The following is a 19553-nucleotide window of genomic DNA, read 5'->3' as shown; positions in this document are numbered from 1 at the left end:
CAATTTCATTTAGCTGGAGCGTTACGGCGGGATCTGGTTTCATGAGGAAATGTCGTTTCAAGAGTAACAAAATCAGACTCTGAAGGAAAAACTTTCAACAGACTAAAGAGTTGAGTGAAAATGGGCCAGAAACACAGAGGAAATGCTCTGCTCAATTACAAATAAGATCATTTTGGTCAGTTATGAGTGTAATTGTAAAATCACCATACTCCAGAAACAGAAAGCTGACATATTCGCGTGGAGTTCAACTTTGGTGAACTTTGATACAAACACAGCCTCAGCAGGTCATTCGCCTGCATTCACGCATGCGTGACCGTACCCTACTGCTGCAGGCCTACGTATCTGGAGGAGGACCGGGGGATGTACCAAGCAACAGGGGTCGATAGGTTCATCCACCTGCTGCCTGAGGGAAAAAGGAGGCCCCCTCTCCATGTGCAGGTGTGCCGGCCCGTCAGAAGCATCAAAACAACAAATTCACACGAGCATAAATGAGACAGGCGGAGGAGGCGGGCGCTGAGGCGAGGAAAACAGTAATTATGAAGGGCTCTGGGTGTCACAGTTGCTGTTGCTCCTCTTCCCTTCCACTTTGATTGTTGTAGCAACACATGCGAATGTAGTTCTGGATGGTCAAAGGTGATTGGTTCCACATTGGGAGGGAGCGGAAGGGTTCCGCTGATTTGTTTCTCAATTACCCACCTCAGTTTTATTTAGCTTGTATGTCAAAGTAGAGTGGAGAGAAGAAAGAAAAGAGCGAGACTGAGAGTCGTAGGTAGAGGAGGCACTTCTGAACGCAGGTTTATGTTTCCAATCAGGAGATTGCGATCACAACATGCAGCCCAGAGCAAATGGGCCGTAACTCAGACGCTGAGGGAGGTCGTCAGGCTCGGAGGACGCACTGGCTCAAGATCATTACTCCTCTCTGCGTAACAAAGGGGTCTGAGAGCGACAAACGCATGCAAACATTAGAGAACATCAGTGCTGATGAGCACACAGAGATGGGATGGCAAATCCTGAGGCAAAGAGGGGGAAATCCTGAGCGGGCTGACTTGAATAGAAAAGAAGTGGCTACAGAATGCATTGTTCTATTGTATAGAGAGTTGTTTTCATTCACTGTAAGATGTGGGAACAACTTGACTATAAGGTTAGTATTCAATTTTAAACACCAGCTTCATACAAAAAAAAAAAAACATGCTCGAGTGCCCGAACACATTTCCAAACTTTTCCAAATCCACAAAGATAATTTCACTTTCTAGTGATGCCACCATAAGACAAACAGATGTAGCCACAGACCAAAAGCAACAAACACATTTCATATCCTATAATTTGCACATGGAAAGACATTGAGACAGACAGACAGGAAGGCAGATGCAGACCAGTCCAACTGGTACAACCATCCCCCAGAGGGAAAATGTCTATCTTGGCATCACTCCGGCGTCAGGGTCGGCATCACGCTGGCATCAAGTTGTGCCTGTTCCTCCATGAGAGAGAACACGCCTAGTTACACCCATGGGGTTCATAACACAGCTGTTGCCTATTGGCTATGCCTCGCTGCATAAAGACCCCCTAGTGCTTCCAGTGCTCTGGTATTCCCTTATGGAAACACAAACATCCAAGAATTGTCACCAGCCTACCTAGGATGACAGGAAAAAAAAAAAAAAAAGGGCCAGGACGGAAAACCATCAAAATGAGCCATCCCAGAATAAGAGAGAAAAATGAACAGAAATGTAAGTGCAGCGTGAACGCAGCGCTGAACACACGCTGATAAGGTGGAGACAGCGCGCAGGCACAACCGTTCCACACTGGCACAGATTCGACCGAGGCCCAGTCACAACGTGGTCATATCAAAAGATTCCACCGCACGTATTGATCTGATAACCCAGACGCAAGCAAACACAGTCACACTCAGCCACACACGAACACGCAGCCACACATACTTCTGGTTATGAGCACCAAAGGTGATCTAATCAGTTTATCTCTCTCACGTACAGACAAAACACGCACACACGCACACGGAGAGGCCGGAGTGTGCCTACCTTATCTTCCAGCCTGATCAGTCGTGCTCCAATCGTTGGGTATTCCTTATCTTCCCCTTTGCCTGGCGAATGAAAAAAGGGGCGAAAAGGGGGATTATTTTATTTTGTCTTGCCGTAACCAATCAGAAGTGAGTGATGTATTTGTCCCCTTAGCGACTGCTAGGAGCAGTTCCTGTAACATTTTTCATGCTAACCAAAGAAATTACTTAGTTAATTTGCCAGGTAGGAAGATGAATTCCTCATTCTTAATCTCACCCACAGAGTTCTAATTGGTCAATTGTTTCAGGGAAACAGCAATTAATGAGCCTGACCCGAATCCTGTTTGATTTATTGAATAAATCTAAAATAAAAGCAGAGGTGTAAGCAGTGATTCAGAGGTCTGGAACCAGTGTACTGACAGTGTCCATTTCACTCTAATTTTACTGTTTACTAATCACATTTAAGATCATTTGCAGTTTATAACCCACATGACACACAAGACCCACGTTATGCTTGTTGATAACACACGATGGATGAATCTATATGCTACTGTATGCTTAACTTGGACATTAAATGACTACAACTGCAATCAAATATCACTGATTTAAATCTATAATTCATTATTCTGTAAATAAATGGCTCTTTTATTCTTCAACATGTCATTAACAAATGAATAAATAATATAATTTAATAACTCTTCATGAACTTGATGACAGTTAATTACATAATTATCAGATTTTAAATGATTGATGGCTAATTTCTTACTGATTTTCACAATAAATTCAAAACCACACTGAAGTCCATCCACGCATCTACGCCCAAATGGACACGCAAACACACACAAGCCTGCAAACACACACACACCTGCGGGCACAGTGAAACAAGCAGGGTGAAAACACACACATGTGAACAAACCCATATCCAAACAGAGGCCTAAGCACACACATCAGGGGAGTTTCTTTCTTTCTCTCATATTTAGTCTGGCACAGCTTGTGTATGTGTGAGGTATAAACACAGAGATGGAGCGAGGAGTGATGGCTGTCTATCAGATGTAGGCTGCAGTGTTTGCCGTGTATTTACCTGGAAGAAACATTCCTGGCTTCCCCAGCGTGCCGTCCAGCCTGACAGGACAGAAGAAATGAGATGTAATATAATAATAAAGTAATTTATTGAGCCAAAAGAATTAAACAAATGGTGTCAGCTTGAACAGTATTTATATATTACTGATTTCAGAAAAAAAAAACCCACATGCACACGCATACACATTTCAATGAGAACATACACGTTCTCATTGAAATGTCAGGCTTTGAAAATAAACACTGAAACTTGCTCATGCGGGCCGTTGGTCAACTATAAATCTACTTAAAGCAGGGGAAGCAGTTCAGTATGCACTGTAAAGCATCCTCTGTTCGTCACCACATGGGTGGATATTTATCACAAGCAATCTCATGCCTTTAATTATGTTTCATAATGTCAGTGACCCACTTGATGCAAAGCGGTCACTGCACTATTGTCTTTGCCGTCACATGTGGTCAGTGCTGTGATGTCTTTTTCCTCGGATTTTCTGTTGCCAAGTTTTGGTATGAGTCGTTTTTATGTTTGCAAATACTAATAATAATAATCATTAGTTTTATTACCATATGATAACACTTTATATAAAGGTGCACATGTTCACTATTACCTTATTCCTCATTAGCATGCACATTTGTAGCCAATTGGCTCTCTATTACTCATTATAAAGCACTTACTAATGCTATAATAACAACTACTAGGCCATTAGCTAAGAGTTTTCCCTCAATAAATCCCTAATTACTGCTTATTGATAGTGAGTAAGGAAGTTGTTGTACATGAATTATAATCTTAATAACCGCACCCTAACCCGTAATAACCCTAATACCATAACAATTATAAAAATGAAACATCAGAAAGAGAGATTTTTATGAGACACTTGGTAGAATTGACTAGAATTGTGATTATAAAAGAGTCTTGCCTCTATAATTCATAGTACTGAAGCTGTACTGCAGTTAGCTATAACTTCTATTAAATAAGAGTCTTTGCTTGATTTACAGACACATTATGATGCCCCGCTGGCTTCAAAATTTCACAGTACGTCACCATGGTTCAGCTGAGTTACAGCAAAAGGTGTTACGAGGTCCAGGTGATGCAGTTACGTAAGTTTGACCCAGTTTATTACCTAACCGACCTCCTTCGAGGGAGAGCGTTGTGCGGTTTGAAGGACGAACATCAGTCAAATAAGCAGGGAAAATTTGCAGCAAGACAACGAAAGGTTTTACTTCAGCGAGGCCTGGACTTCATTACAGCTCAGCAAAGCATAACAAGGTGTGACAAATCAGAGAGCAGCGAGGCTCCTATCTGTCAGATGAACACTAACAAACTGCACTGCAGGAGTGTGATCCAACTGTTAAGAAAATTACTGAAACCTGAATCTAGAAACATTTAATGGGGCCGCCTCTCTTCCTGTTGCCTTCGTGACCCAGTTCAGCTGACCATGACGTCAGTATAGCTTACGATAATATTTACAATGAGAGTGTGTGTTTTGTTTGCAGACTTCTTTCTTGTTCTTCTTCTGACTATGATGCGGCATCCAACATAATGCTCCCAAAAATGTAAAATCAAGTTTAAATCAACTGACACGAATTTAGAGACAGAAAGGGAGGAAGAAAGAGCGTGAAACAAGGTCAAAGGCGCCACCTTCTCTGCAGCTCCTTGATGCGGACCATCATGTTGAGGTGACCCTGGGAATACTGCTCGATCACGTCTCGCACGTCATAGGGCTTCCGCGCTTGCTGTGGATCAATGCACGTGCACACACAGACACACACACACACACACACAGGAACACAAAAGCCATTGTCAACCATAGGCGCTGTTGCTTGGGCCCCGAAAACATCCCCAACCCCCTTGGGTGCAAAGGGTTCATTGTTAACTCATTGTGCGCGTGTGCGTGTGCGTGCGTGCACTAACAAGTGCATGGTCATGTTGAAAGCAGTCGTGTTAAGGTCCTTTCACAGCTTTGTTTAGTGTGACGTGGATACAAGCGGCATCAGAAAGAACCCAGTGAACTCTTTAGGGTATCCTTGGTATACATGGAGTATAGCCTCTGCAGCTGAGATCACTTAGGCCATAATTGAAAACATGTACAACACTTGGAAACGGTAAGAATATAGGAACCATTCTACAATAACATGTAGCATGAAAATGATGGCAAAAGTATTTCAAACATGATTATGCTTTTTATTTATTGCGCAAAATTGTCTGACATAGTTCTGCTGACTGTGGTGCTATTTGAGGCCATGCCCTACTGTGTGTGTGTTAGTGTGTGTTTTTGTGAGTGCAGTACAGTAAGTGAATTCTTACTGTAGCCCCAGAGACAGATTAGTAGATTTCCCATGACACTACGCCTGAAGTGAGCACAAAGAAGACATGCAGGTGCAGGTTTCAGGCATTTACACACAAACACCCAAACACACACATACACATGCACAGCAGAGCTGCAGCTGATGTATGCCCTCGGGGCTCTGCTTCCTCATCCTATATGACCGCACGCACACACACACACACACCACACACTTCTCTCACTCTCAATCTGTCTCTGTCTTTATTTCTCTATCTCCCTCTCCGTTGCTCTCCATAACTCTCTTGAATTTCTCTCCCCTCGTCTGGATTTCCTTTCGCTTACCTGAAATTTCCTCCTGGCCACAAAGTACTGCATTCGGCGGAGGACTTTCACAGCTGATCTCTGGGCATGGGACAACCTGTGACAGAAAGGGAGACTGATTAAGTCTGAGACAAAAACAATGATGGTCAAGTCTGCAGATGTTTCCTTGCTGTAAAATGTGAAGTGGCTTGTTTTGGACAAGCTGGGTTGTAAAAAAAAAAAAAAAAAAAAAAAAGGAAAAAGAAGAAGGCTGCACACTTCAAACCCAGCAAAACACATGTGACCCTGACAGGAGCGTGCACACACACACACACTGACAAGTATGCATTCATGCACACAAAAAAGCACATTTAACCTATAACTATAAATGTGTCAACACAGATAAACCCGCTCTCTATCAGTGCTCGCCTTATCGGTCAGTATGAATGTGCAACATGGTGAAAAGTGAAAAAAGAAAACCAGACCCCTTTCGCATTAAGAGGAGTCCCAAGCCCACGTCCCTCGACTCAAAGCAGCACATCTGTGTCAACACGAGGGAAAACCCGCTGGTATGGAGCTAAACACTGAAACAGAAACCACTGGATTCAAACAACACACACAACCTCATACTGGCATACCATAGTGACTGTATGGCATGCGCTCGTGTTTGTTTTTTCAGCGAGGCACTTTGTGTGCTTTGCGCTGATGCTCATGTGATTTATTTGTCAGAAAACGCTGAAACGAGTCTTTGGATAGTCCACGTGTGAATGCTGCATGTCTGGATGATGTGTTCTTAGGATGAAAACGGATGGGAAAACTCACAAGTGTTTGTCAAATTTGTTGAGTGATTGGATTTCATTGGTTAAAACACGCACACACACACACACACACACACACACACACACACACACACACACACACACACACACACACACACACACAGTATCCAGCGGTTAAAGACTTCCCAAATCATCATGTGAATGTCAGAAACGTGTACGGTTGTATTATATTTTCAAGGGCATAGAGAAAGCTCCAAAGACATCATATATTAATGATGCTACATTCAAGTGCTTACTGTTTTAATTTATTTTGTACCAATATGTGAATTTTAGAAATTCCCTGACACCCCACCCCAAAGTTTAGGACCCCTGACTTCAGATGTGTGCAAGAAGCATAAAAATGCTCTTAACCCATTTATTTCCCTCGATGTTGTACTGTTCATCATAAGGTTTTAATGCCAGAATCAATCATGAATGCTGACTTTACATTTGATATTAATGATATTGAACCTCTCTGCACTAAAACGTTTAAAGACTCAAATGTACAAATGTAAACATAAAGTCAAGTCCAAGTGTGTGGTTGAGTTGAGAGGGTCAGACGGGTACGAATCAGTACAAGTAAAGGGCTCCATTTAATACTAGTCCACCATGTAAGAGTGTTAATGTATTAGAGATAAAACACAAAGGACACAGTCTAATAGATGATGTCAGAGCATTTATTTTAATAAAAAAAATATAAACATCACCTGGGCTACTTGCTTTTTTCGTGCCCATTTCTCTACCTGTCTTCTATTTCATGTACGGTACGTCTCAGAGACAGGTGACCTTTCAGCCATCTGTTGGTATCAGAGACATCAAAGTTAAGCTGGTAAGCCGCGGGACAGTGTGTGTGTGTGTGTGTGTGTGTGTGTGTGTGTGTGTGTGTGTGTGTGTGTGTGTGTGTGTGTGTGTGTCTGCTGAGAAGGTGGATTAAGAGCGAACTGACGTCACAAGATTCTTGCTGGAGAGATCCAGAGGAAGATGGCTGAAATGAAAAGGGGAAAACAGTCAGGTGCAAATGAGAAAGCGAGAAGAAAATGATTAAAATAAGGTTAGGGTCACTTGTCAGGTGCATGCGTGCTGTGTGCACACATAATGCTCATGATGCACTGGATGAAAATGAATGACTCCATTCTTAGGTCAAAGTCTATGCTTTTTGTATGTAGGGGGAAGCTTATGTGTCCGTACACTGTTCTAAACAGCACCCCCATTAACACACACACACCCACATGCACACAAACGCACACACACACACCCAACCCCGCCCCTCCCCAAACAAGAGTCTTTGTGGAGTCAACAAGTCGCTCTGAGGTCTTAATTAGGCAGAGGGACAACAGAGGGACTTAACAGACAATGCGTTGACATGGGACCATAAAACACGAACATCAAAGGCTGTCGGGCTGCTGTCTTGTTTCAGTGCGAGGGCTGCCCAAGCTACGGGGGGAAATGCACACAAACAATGCCAAACATAAAGAGCATGAGGCTATTTTTGGGGAAAAAAGAAACGCGTAGCCCACCCTCCTCCTCCTCCTCCCACCTCCTCGCTCTCCATCGTCGATGAGGAGAAGGATGTGTTTTCCTTCCGCCTCTTTTCTGTGTGACTCGGAGGTTCGGGCATAATTGGGAAAGAAAACACATGTAGGAAACAAAAAACATGTGCGGTTTTGATCGCTGTACAACTGTACCCCGCTCCCTCCTCGCCCTCCTCCCGTTTCCTGCGTTTGACACAAGCGCGCACACATGTTCATTGGGTAAGTGTGATAAAAGAATAACACGGACGGTTTTTGTCCGCCCGCCCCCCTCCTCCCGCCTCCACTCCATTAAACATTTGGCACACAGAAACTGAAGGAATGTAATTCCCACATCCCTCCGCTGATGCTGCCCTTCAAACGCTTCGCTCGCCGGCTCCGACTCTGCTCATCTCCCTCCGCCTCCCCCGCTCTCTTTTCTCCTCTGCGTGTTTACATTTCAGCTGTGCAGAAGATTTGACACACAGAGTATCCAGGGGACTCCTCTTGAGTCAGCAAAGCTCACATCTCACCCACGACGACTTCAATATATTTTCCATTGTCCTGCGCTGTATGATTCATTCTCCGCTGGGACGGCTGGTTGTGTGGAGGGGGGGGGGTTGTTTTTTTTTCCTTTACGGATTAAACCACAACTCCTAGCACTTCTCAACAGACTCGCTATTCTTCATTAGGTCAACTGTAGAAGTCATGTACAAGCTGTAATTGCTGGAGTCATGAACTGGCCCCGTCCCTCTCTTGAAAAGCTGTGACAGATTTAGCCCCATGGCCTCCCCTGGACCCTTCTCTCTTAATAAGTTTTCTCTTTTTTCATTTTCTGATGGTCACTTTGGAGATCTTGGAGTTGTCAATGGCAACTCTCCCTCCCCACCCCCTTGGTTCTTTCTTTGGCAGGGGACCGTCAAATATCCTGTGCTTCCATGGTGCGCTGCAATAACCTCAGAGTCAGTCAGGAGAAAGCAGCCTTAGACATCAATGTGCTACGGTCAGAGCCCAGCAAGACTGCTGGCCTCTGTGTGTGTGTGTGTGTATGTGTGTGTGTGTGCATCTGTGTGTGTGAGATAAGCTTTATGACTGGTGCTTTGGTCCATCAAAGAGATGGGCTCTTCTTCTGTTCTCCTCAAAAACAGACATCCTTTTATCATATCTTTGGAAGGATAAGATGACTGCATTCTTTCGGGAATGTTTGATCTAAAAGTGATGGCATGCCAGAGGGCGCCGTGGTAAGAATTATAAGGGCGCATTGCTAAGACACTATATCGTAGCGGCCAAGCTTCCTCATTCAGTAAGGGGTTTAAAATGAATGGGCTTCGACGCAAGAAATGCTCCCACATGGATCCTCCTTCAAGGGTTTGTCTGGAGGGAAATTAAACCAGCTCTGCATGCAAGAAGAAGCACAAGTTTAACCCAATTTTGTCTTTATCAGACCACTTCTGCACTAAGCCAGCTAAATCTGAAGATGCTCTGAAGATCTGAAGACCAGAACAACAGTTAAATGTCCTCTTCTTTGCACCCATTTACATATTTTTATGATTCTGTTGTCAGACAACCGTATAAGATAGTTATTTGACCGCAGCTCACAAACGGTACCTGTCAACTAGGCCAACAGTCATTTCTGCACATTTCTGAAGAAGAAGAAGAAGCTTGGTTGGTTTGTTTGTTGGCGACTGGCTTCTTCTTTTCTTCTTCTGTGGTTGCTTTTTGTTTCTGATGAGCAGCCTCTACTTCTTCTTCTCTGTTTATCACAGCCATGTGTAAAGTAGCCAATACTGCCAACTTCTACCTACACTTTCCTTTGCATAGCCTGGTTTATTCACTCCAAAGCAGTTGATGTGCCTAATTCAAATTTTCTGTCGCTTGCTTCAAATTCACTTGAAAGTTAAACACGACTTGAGTGTTTCTCTGACTGACTTCTTCTCAAACTACACACCCGGAACCTGAAAGACTCGACTGCACCGCATGCAGCATGACACAGCTGGTCAAATATGGCTTCAGATACAATCGTTTCCCTCCTCCCTTTGTGTCTACTCCAGTTGTTTTCATGTCCCCACCAGATCAATAGACACTGATCAAGACACGCCGGAGACAAAAGCGGCAACCAAGCCACATCAAAGCCGGGTGCCCATTAAGAGCTGATGACAAAGAGAGAACAGAGAGAGCAAGCGGCGTTTGATGTGTGTGGCCACAGAGAGACAGAGGGAGGCCGGAGATGCTGTAGGTTTGGTATCACCCTAACTTCCTGCATTTCTATCACAAACACACTGTGAAAGCACTGTATACTGTGAGAGAAGGACATGTTTGTGTATGTACATGCAGGAATCTATAAAACAAATGCAGCGCTTTAATCTGCCTCGCGCATTCTTTTCCACACAGCATAGCTTGACTTCAACAAACAACGCTGAAAGGCAACAAAACCTGAGTAAATGAGCCGAGGATGGTCATATATTGTTGGGATTTACATCATTAGATACTATGCTGCTTATGGAAAGGATCCCAATATGGTCTGATCTCACACACACACACACACACACACACACACACAATCACCACATGCGTCTGAAGGTACACGCGAATAAAAATGTCACGTCTTTACGCTGATCAAAGAATCCCACCAACGAAAACACTCCTCTGGAGAGATGGTCGACATCCCGGTGACCTAGTCCCACCCATGTTTAATGTTAATGATGCCAAGTCTCACAACCTGTCATTATTTGAGGAGAACAGAGACAGACGCAGCTCTTTCCCACCACGCCGAGACAAGATTGGAGAGGAGCGTGCATCTAACAAGTAGACTAATGACTGGTGAACTCTTCCTGACACGACTCTAACTGTCAAATTAACTAAAGATTTGGGTGAGGAGGTTTCCAGTTAGACAGCCGAGAAAATGAAAAACTACAGCCGTGGGAAAAACGCGTTTTACCCGGGTATGAAGACCACAAGGAAATAAGACTGTAATAACATGTGGACGAAAAAATGTAATTGCAGGTACTTTAAGGATATAGTTTCATGGGTTCTTAGATGAAATATAATTAATGTTTTTTATGTATATTGCAATGCTACAGTCAATCCTCTTAAGATATATTCTTGCTATTCTTGCCATCAACAAACTGGGAAAAAAAAGATTTGGGACAATGATCACCTCACAGATATCCAAGGCCTAAGGTGTAGCCTCAAGAGAAGGACATGGCTGTAACTATTCTTCAAAGTGAGCCTAATTAGAGAGCCGGGTAGATTTGGGGTTAATGACCCCCTCTCTGGTGCCAGACCTTTGAGTCTAAGTGTTTAGCCTAAGGTGTGTCAGTAATGTGGCCTCGCATGTTAGCGAGTGTATCAGGGTAAAAGTTTGCTTTTCAGAGGGTATTTTACCTATTTAATCTGTTTTTAAGGATGCTTTGTGTCTGTTCAGGTGCATGTTTCTGCTGTGTGACACTACTATGGCAATGTCAATCATCTGGGGGGTCAGTCAACCACTTTTTAGTCCAGCCTGCATGCTGACAGCCTCACAGAGCCTTTAACGTGTTTCGTTAGCTGCGATCCCAAACCTCACCACTAGGTACCACTAAATCCTACACACTGGACCTTTAACTTCTTGCTTTATGATACGTCCAGTGAGTAACATCAGATAACATGCAACAAATGACATGTTTCACCCTCCACTCCTCTGCTGTTGAGTTTGGTTTTTTTTTATCATCACATTTGGGTTATATTTTGCTGACATGGTAGTTTGATGTTTTCCTGTTGTTCACACTTTTTAATTTTTCAAGCTGTGTCATTTGTCATCAACTACAGTCAAGAGGCCGAATATATGAACGAAAAATAATGTAGACCAGGAGTGATGTGCAAAAGCATACAGGACTGCTACTTACTGGGAGCATAACTTTGCATTTTTAATTCCTGACCCTGGCGCGCATGAGATTATCCCTGTTTGCACACGCGCTGGTGCATCTGTATAAGAGCTCGGCTGACCGGTTTGGACCAGAATGATGTGAAGTAGTAAACCTTCTAAGGGGTCTCACATACACACAAACCAGTATCTAGTGCACATGAAAGCAAGCTTGCACATACATTAACATACACACCAATGCATTGACATCCAGCACAGACAATTCATCTGTGTTTAGACCAACATTGTTGAGGTCCAGTGTGTTTATATGCATGTGTGCGTGCTATGAAGACAGGAGGGCGATTGGGTTTCTCCAGTGGGGGACGAGGGGGTGAGGTGGTGAAGAAGGATTTATAATTCATGGCCTAATAGGATTTGTTGCTGTTTAGCAGGATTAGGCATGTTAGAGAAAGAATCTATTTATTGCTGCCAGTCGGGGGGTCCCCTTGCTTGGGTGGGGTGGGTGGTGGTGAGGTGAGGTCGGGAGGTTGCACACTGGACCCTTGAATTTTTTTCCCCCAATCATTTTCCGGGATAACCCCTCGCAGTGAGCCTCTGAGCATGCAAACCCACCCCCTCCTCTCGGCTCTTAGTCCCACCACGGCCACCATCTTTGGATTAAATTGGCTGTTTTTCTTTCACAGCGCTCTGATAATCCAAGCACATGAGCCCAGTCGTTGTCGGTCATGCCAGCACACATGGCTGTTCGTCTGACTTTTTGTGTGTATGTGTGTGTGTGTGTGTGTGTGTGTGTGTGTGTGTGTATGTTTGTGTATCTAGGCACAATTAGCGCCACCATGCCCTCGGGGGAGCAAGGGCCTGCTGGAGGTGGCGGTCACAGACCTGCCCACGTTCAGCCTGGCTTAACCCTGGCTATGGACCCAGCAGGAAGAGAGAGAAAAAGAATAGAAGAGAGAGTGAGTGAGAAAGAGAAGGAGAGAAAGGAAGAGATGGAGGGTGACCTGTGGGCCTTCTTAGCGAAGGGGCTTCCCTTTCATAAGCCAATCGGTTTAGATTATAAAACCATGCTCCTTTTCAAAAGAGCATTATTATTACATTCATGTGTGGCTGGGGCTACAGTGGGGGGGCTGGCTGACATTAAAGACTGCTGTTTAATTAGGCCTTTTTACAGTGGTCAGCCTTTTTGTTCCGGCTTTTCAGCTATGGGAGGCCTGCTTGGCCTCCCTAATAGCTAATGGCGATTGTTCTATGTCTGTCTGTGTAGGGGCAGCATTTTTCATCCTCCATCAATATTTATTGATTTACTGTGTGAGAGTCCAGAGAAAAGGACTGATTTCTAACAGTACTTCTTCATTGCAATCCTGAAGCTTAGGGGGCCACCTCTCCAAGCCTGCTAGAGGCCATGAGTTTCCTCAACTAAACCCACATTCATCCCATTCACCAAGCTCACAGTTTCAAGCATGAAAATGGAGGAAGACTGGAGGAAAACTAGAATTATATCACTTTGGGACCACCACCTTTTTGAGTCCCTCTGGAGAGGAGAGGAGAGGAGAGGAGAGGAGAGGAGAGGGGAGGAGAGGGGAGGAGAGTGGAGGAGAGGGATATGGCTGAGAGATCTGGTCAAACACAAGGCTGCAAGCTTCTTTCAAACTGTGGAGAGGAAATTAGTAGGCACAGGTCGGTTAATTAACAACCCATTCAGTCTATGTTTATCGCTGGTTTAGTTTGCACAGCGATAAAAGATGAGAGGCAAGCTAATAAAAAGAGAAACAAAATAATCCGATGACCAGTAAATACATTGTTCTGTAACTCCCACACATTTTCTCTCATACTTAGGACTTGCTCAAACTCTAGTGTCCTGCACATCGCGCTGCTTAGTCAATAATAGAATATTATAATGCTGAAACTATGAGTCAGGAGAGAGAAACAAAGCGACAGAAGGAACGAGAGAGACAGAAAAAGAGATGAAGTGGTGGTGGTAACAGTAGTAAGTTGTAGCGGGGAGGAGGGATTTATGGGAGCAGATGAGGCGGAGAATGTCTTTGCAGACTTGCTTTACTAGCTTCCGTTCCTGGTCCACCATACAATTAGCACACTGTCTGTCTCCAGGTCTGTCCCTGCCTGGACGGTAATTACACCAGCAGTCCAAACAGACAGGCAGACAGACAGAGAGACAGGAAAGATGAGACAGGCTGAATGGTGTTGGTGCTACTTCATAACCCTCTAGAAGTGATTTATTACTCTTAAAGTTATTATAATCATTAGGTTTTTTCCCACTGTTTGCTAATTCTTTTCAAGATGGGCTTCAGCTTATCCAATTATGCAACCAGAAGGTAGCAGTAGCAGTTCAGAGTCTCAGGCCTTGGATAGTTTAAAGACCTCATCGAGACATATTTCAAGGCCTATAAAAATATTGTGTTTGGATAGTCATTTGTGTCTGATACTGTATAGCTTTTCCATGAAATAAAAGTTCAATGACCTAGTTCATTTGCTTTTTAAAATGGCATCTACTCCTTCTCCCTCACTGAGAAACTGTAGGTTTCAAACGTCTAAAAAACTGCTGGACCTCCTACTTTACAGCAAAATCTGTGTTCAAGTGTCAAAAAAAACATCATATGCCATGTGATACAACAAAAGCATTAAGAGATCTGAGAGACTTCCATTTGACTTGCTTATGAAGACTTGAGACCATGGATTGTGTAAAACATGGAAGTTGTCTCTGTGGAATCACCCACAGGTTTCTGAAGAGCCATTATTAACTCGGTGACAGTGCCTGGCTCCATCAAAGTCCTGGCAAATCCAAAAACGGGCAAAGAGGTGGAGAGTGGGTGAAACTCAGGAGGGCCACATGAAGCCTGGTTGCTGAAAGGTAGCACCTAGCTGTAGGTTCTGTGGGGATTGACTCGCTTTTAAAGCCAGCCTCAAGTGGCCACTCGAGGAACTGCAGTTTTTAGCACTTGCACGTTTTTTTCAGGCTTCATTTTTCACGACAACCGGATCCAACTACACTTGGACTGTGAGAGAGAACGACATGGGTGAACATGATTCAGGAATGAGACCCACATCTTTTGATACAGCATAAAATTCATATTTTTAATCTATCCTCAGGTCTCCAAATGTTTCAGTTTGCTCTTTCTTTGCCTCAATCTGCAATCCAAAGCCACTTCAGCTGCTGTTTTGCTTTATTCCACGCCGTTTTATAGTTTAATTCTTCCAGCTGTGGTATTTTTCAGCTGTTGAAAGCAGGGGTGATATTTTATGGGTGTCTTTGACTATTTGCTATTATAGTGGCCATCAGCTCCCCACAGGGATTGTTAAGTTTTATTATATCTAAGCAAAGAGCGATGAGTTTCTTTTTTTTTCTTCCCTGTACAGTTACATTAACCCAATCCGGTCAAACAGTCAAGGGTCAATCTTGACCACAGTGTCGTGTCGTGTGACTGGAACAAACGTACGTCCGTATCAGTTCTTGTTTATGTGCGTAGAGAACGAGTGAACAAAGTGAGGAACGCTGTTAGATTTAAAAAGCTGACTCCAGGCTATGAGCCCAACTCTGTGAGTGTGTACGCAGTCTGGGTCAGGGACTGCTTCTTGCTTGCTGCTATAGTGGGATCAGATGACTGTACACTGAGAGTTCACGGGCCCAGGAGGAGGTGAAAGATGATCAGAGGGCTCTGTGGGTGCAGCAGGGTCTATGATTGGTCAAATTGACCCTCCTAATGTTCTCTGGTGAGATGAGATGTGAGAGGGGAGTGCGTCAGGGGGAACTGTGAGCCTGTATCACTGATCTTAAGCTCTTCTAAAAATTACACTTTTGGTTCAGCAGCGCTTTTGGCATCAGTTTTGTGCGTTATTTAAATGCTATTGGACAGCTGGTTCAACAACAGTTGAATACTGTTTGAGGCCCTGGGGCGGTACAGTAAAACTTGGCATGCCTGCATTTTGAGATGGCATGTTTCATTTAAACTGTTTTCAGTGGTGTGTGAATATGATGTAAAAGGGTAACGGACCGAATCAGCAACCTCGACATGAAGTTGAAAACATATCACTTGCATAAGATGTCTATATTTTTCAACGACACCACTTTTGACGTTGCTTGATCGATTGCATGTTCTTGAATGTTGTTGGAATACTGCTCCAGCATGGTTTTAAATCGGTTTGCGTTATATTTGTTCCACACCAGTTTGCAGCCAGATCTCCTGATCTTGAGATTGTGCTCCGAAAGACATGAAATCTAATTTGAGCGGGAGAACAAATAATAGCCAGAGCATTTGGGACAATGTTGAAAAAAGGAGCGGCTGCCAACCTTCAAAACATAACACAGTGAACTGAGTGTCCAATTTAGAAGCCCTGAAGGTAAAACTAAACTCAACTCAAAACAAAATGCTGCAATTATACTATGTCAAACAATTCTGCAGATTTAAGTTACTGGAGTCTTATCTTAGGGCCAAATATGAGCAGACAAATACAAGATAGCTTTAGAGAATCATGCAAGAACATGTGCAGTTTGTTGTACTGATGTAATACTACCATGATATAACAACATTGACCTAATAATACGACATGTCTGCACACCGGGGAAGTGAATATGATGAAAAATGATTTCCAACGCTACTCTGACAGACAGGAAAAACAGACACGCTGGCTCAGCGCCCAGAGCATTAAATGACAGGCTGAAGTTCAGAAGCATTTATTTGTCATAATACTAAACTAACTTGAGATCAGCTGATATCTGTCGGCATGCCTCACCTAACGTTGGCGTGATACAGCACTGAGCGACTGAGTCAACAATGTTGACATCAAACTCTTGGAGACAACGAGGGGTGAGGAAGAAAGAACAGAGAGAGAGAGAAAAAAACAGCCCAAAGAAGAAAATGAAGAAGATGAAGAAGTGCTGGATTCATCTTTCTTTCAAAGAGCTCGGTTATGAGAGCGGTTATCTGAAACGAGGCGCTGGGAACGGGGTGCAAAGCCATAATTGGATGCTTTTCCCCGGCCAATTTTTCAGGGCAAATTATCAACGCATGGGTTGGATTGCTGGAACCACATTGTGGAGGTGGGAACAGTGGGAGCTTTGAGGGGCCAGCGTGACGCGCTAATAGAATCATTTAGCACACTGGGATAACGACAGCATGTGATGGATGGAGCAAAGGCCCCGCATCTGCTGCTGCTGCCACGTTAGCCCTGCTGACTCACTGCAGAGGCAGCTAGCACTGCTAAAGGTGCAAGCATCAGGATCTGTATGTGTGTGTGTATATTTCTGCATCTGAATTTCAGTGTTTGCATGTGTTTGTGCTGACACTGACGTGTGTGTATAAGCATGGCAAAGGCCCTCTTGGCAAAATGCACAGAGCCTTGTCTATCTCTGAGCATGTGAGTCAAATGATGATTGGGCATGTTGCTTTTGGAAAGCTGCACTGTGCCATCTCAGCTCAGGACTGCCTCGTGTTCTCCTACCCCTACTCCCCAAAACAAACTGTCACTCACAGTTTGCCACTGACCCCAAATTTCCAAACTCAAACATGCAAAAGAAAAATACTTTGGATAAGAATAGCGTTTAAAGCTTTTATTTGTTGATACACAATGCTATGCTGGATCACCACGTCAAAGTTAGAGATTGTAGAGAAAATTGGAATAATTAAGATGCAGCATGCTGCCATTGTCATTACTGCAGTACAGTAAGCGTCTACAGTTTATATTGTGCAAGTGTGCGTGTGTGCCCACACCTATAGATTAGCGAAATGGGAGGAGTTACGTCAGGCAGGCAGCATTCTGAAGGGAGAAAAAAATAAGTTCAGTGTATTTTCTGCACAGGCACCGTCAGGCGAATGGCAGCGGAGGCACTTTCATGCCATGAAAGTTTCCAGTTTGAATCATCAGTGTGAAAGATGACTGTGTTGACACACAATGTTTTCTTTGGTCATGAGTTTGTTACAAGAATCAGAAACAGAAAAAACATTATAATCTCAAGGATATTCATATAAATAAATATCTGTTCAGCCACTACGGCTGAATGAGGTAACACAATGGTGATTGAGCCCACTGATGAAAGAGCTGCAACATTTATATATTTGCAGTATTACGAACTGGGTGTCTGTGGTGACAGTCCTGGAAAATATGCTGTATTAAGCTAATGCAAACCGAACATTTCCTACTTCTGCAGCTTCACATTAAAAGCATTTAACTGGCGAAACACCAGCTGGCTTTGATTATGAAGTAATCACAGTAATAGCAATGTGAGTGTCAGTGAGCTTTGCGCTCAACGCTATCGTTCATCAAAAATGTGTCTACAAAACAAGACAACGGTCATCGTAGCATTTGCAAGCATATTTGCTGGTATCTACCCACCAAATCAACCGGGACTGAAATCTTCAAGATTGTCACTTGTCACAGGGAAAAAGACAAGTCGAAAGGCACATTTTGTATAAAAAAAAGAAACAATACGCGAATTATGTTCACAGGTTAATGTAAATGTAATAGCCAGACCTTCACACTTCATGTTAGCACTGTGTGAGTGCTGGAGGACGTTCTGGCTGAACTCATTATCATTCTGGTACAGGGGATTTGTATTCCTTTAAACCAATCACAATCATCTCAGATGTCGCCAAGCCCAGGATGCAGCGATGATACCCTTGAAAAACAGTGCTGGAGGGGATGGGGGGAGGACTCAAAATGGCCATATCCTCGCAAAAGAACCAAGCAGGTCTGCCTTACTGCATGATCAAAATGTTTGTCAAAACCTTTGCTTTCAGCTTGCAGGTTGCTAGCTCAGAGGTTGCTGTTCTTGTTTCGTGAAGCTTTGAATGGTAACACGCAGATAGTGGAAGGAGAGGAGAATACCGCCTGAAGTAGTCGGCCTATGGCAGGTTTATACAAACAGCATACTTCGTGTGAGCCGGACTAATGTAAAAGCTTATTGACATGTGGCTGGGTGTGCAGGGTTGTATGTGCTACAGCTGGCCCGAAGCCAGTCCAGGAGGGGGGACATTTCATACATGAAATCCTCTCCATGCAGGAGGTGAAGGAGCCCCGAGCTGTCTGCGCAGTGCACGTTGCTGCACTATGGGAAACCAAGGCTCACATGCAACACACAAAAGCTCATATGTGTATTCAGCACTCCTCTCACAGATAAGGATACACATACTCACAAAAAGAAGGCCTTGAACACATGCACACAGAAACAAGAGGGAAAGAGGGGTGGGGGGGAGTGGTGCAAGAAAAGGGAAAGAGCGAGAGAAAGGGCAGTGGGAGAAAGAGTGCAAGATAAAGAGAGTGAAAGAAGGGCTTCACAAACAAAAGAAAAGTCAGTTACACACAGGGAGCGAGGAGAGAAGGGGAAAAAAAGCACTGAAAAACGAAAATCAGCAAAAAAAAAAAAAAAAAACGGCAGAGAGGGAAAAAAAAACCCTGCCTTCAACCTCGGGGTGGGAGGAGTGAGAAGGAGCGGCAGCAGGGGAGAGGGAGGACAGAGAGAAAGGAAGAAAAAAAGAGATATGGAGAGAAAAAGAGAGAGAGACAGCAGAGGAGGAGGAGGACGGTGTCAGGGCTAGGGGTGATTAAGCCTGGGGTCTCCTCTCTGCAGAGACACGTGCGCAGACTTAATCAAGTCGACGCCAGCCAGCCACATTTCCACATTACTCCCTGGCCGCCTGCCTGACAGGTCCGAAAGAGGGAAGGGAAGAGGAGCTAAAGGAG

General features: G+C 44.0%; 1 protein-coding gene across 1 annotated transcript in view; it reads right to left on the bottom strand.

Annotated features, from left to right (window-relative positions):
• kcnq1.2 (potassium voltage-gated channel, KQT-like subfamily, member 1.2) overlaps positions 1 to 19553 on the bottom strand; it is a 159718-nt gene that overhangs the window by 54374 nt on the left and 85791 nt on the right. Inside the window, exons 15-18 of the mRNA XM_041939608.1 lie at positions 5713 to 5788; positions 4725 to 4819; positions 3093 to 3133; positions 2034 to 2095 (exon numbers count right to left, since the gene is read on the bottom strand). Coding sequence (XP_041795542.1) covers positions 2034 to 2095; positions 3093 to 3133; positions 4725 to 4819; positions 5713 to 5788 — 274 coding nt within the window. The remainder of the gene's footprint in view (positions 1 to 2033; positions 2096 to 3092; positions 3134 to 4724; positions 4820 to 5712; positions 5789 to 19553) is intronic.

This window comes from Chelmon rostratus, chromosome 6 (genome assembly GCF_017976325.1).
Source record: "Chelmon rostratus isolate fCheRos1 chromosome 6, fCheRos1.pri, whole genome shotgun sequence".
In the NCBI taxonomy this organism is placed as follows: Eukaryota; Metazoa; Chordata; class Actinopteri; order Chaetodontiformes; family Chaetodontidae; genus Chelmon; species Chelmon rostratus.
Note: the sequence above shows the minus strand (reverse complement) of the source record. Positions and strands in the feature narration are given on the sequence as shown.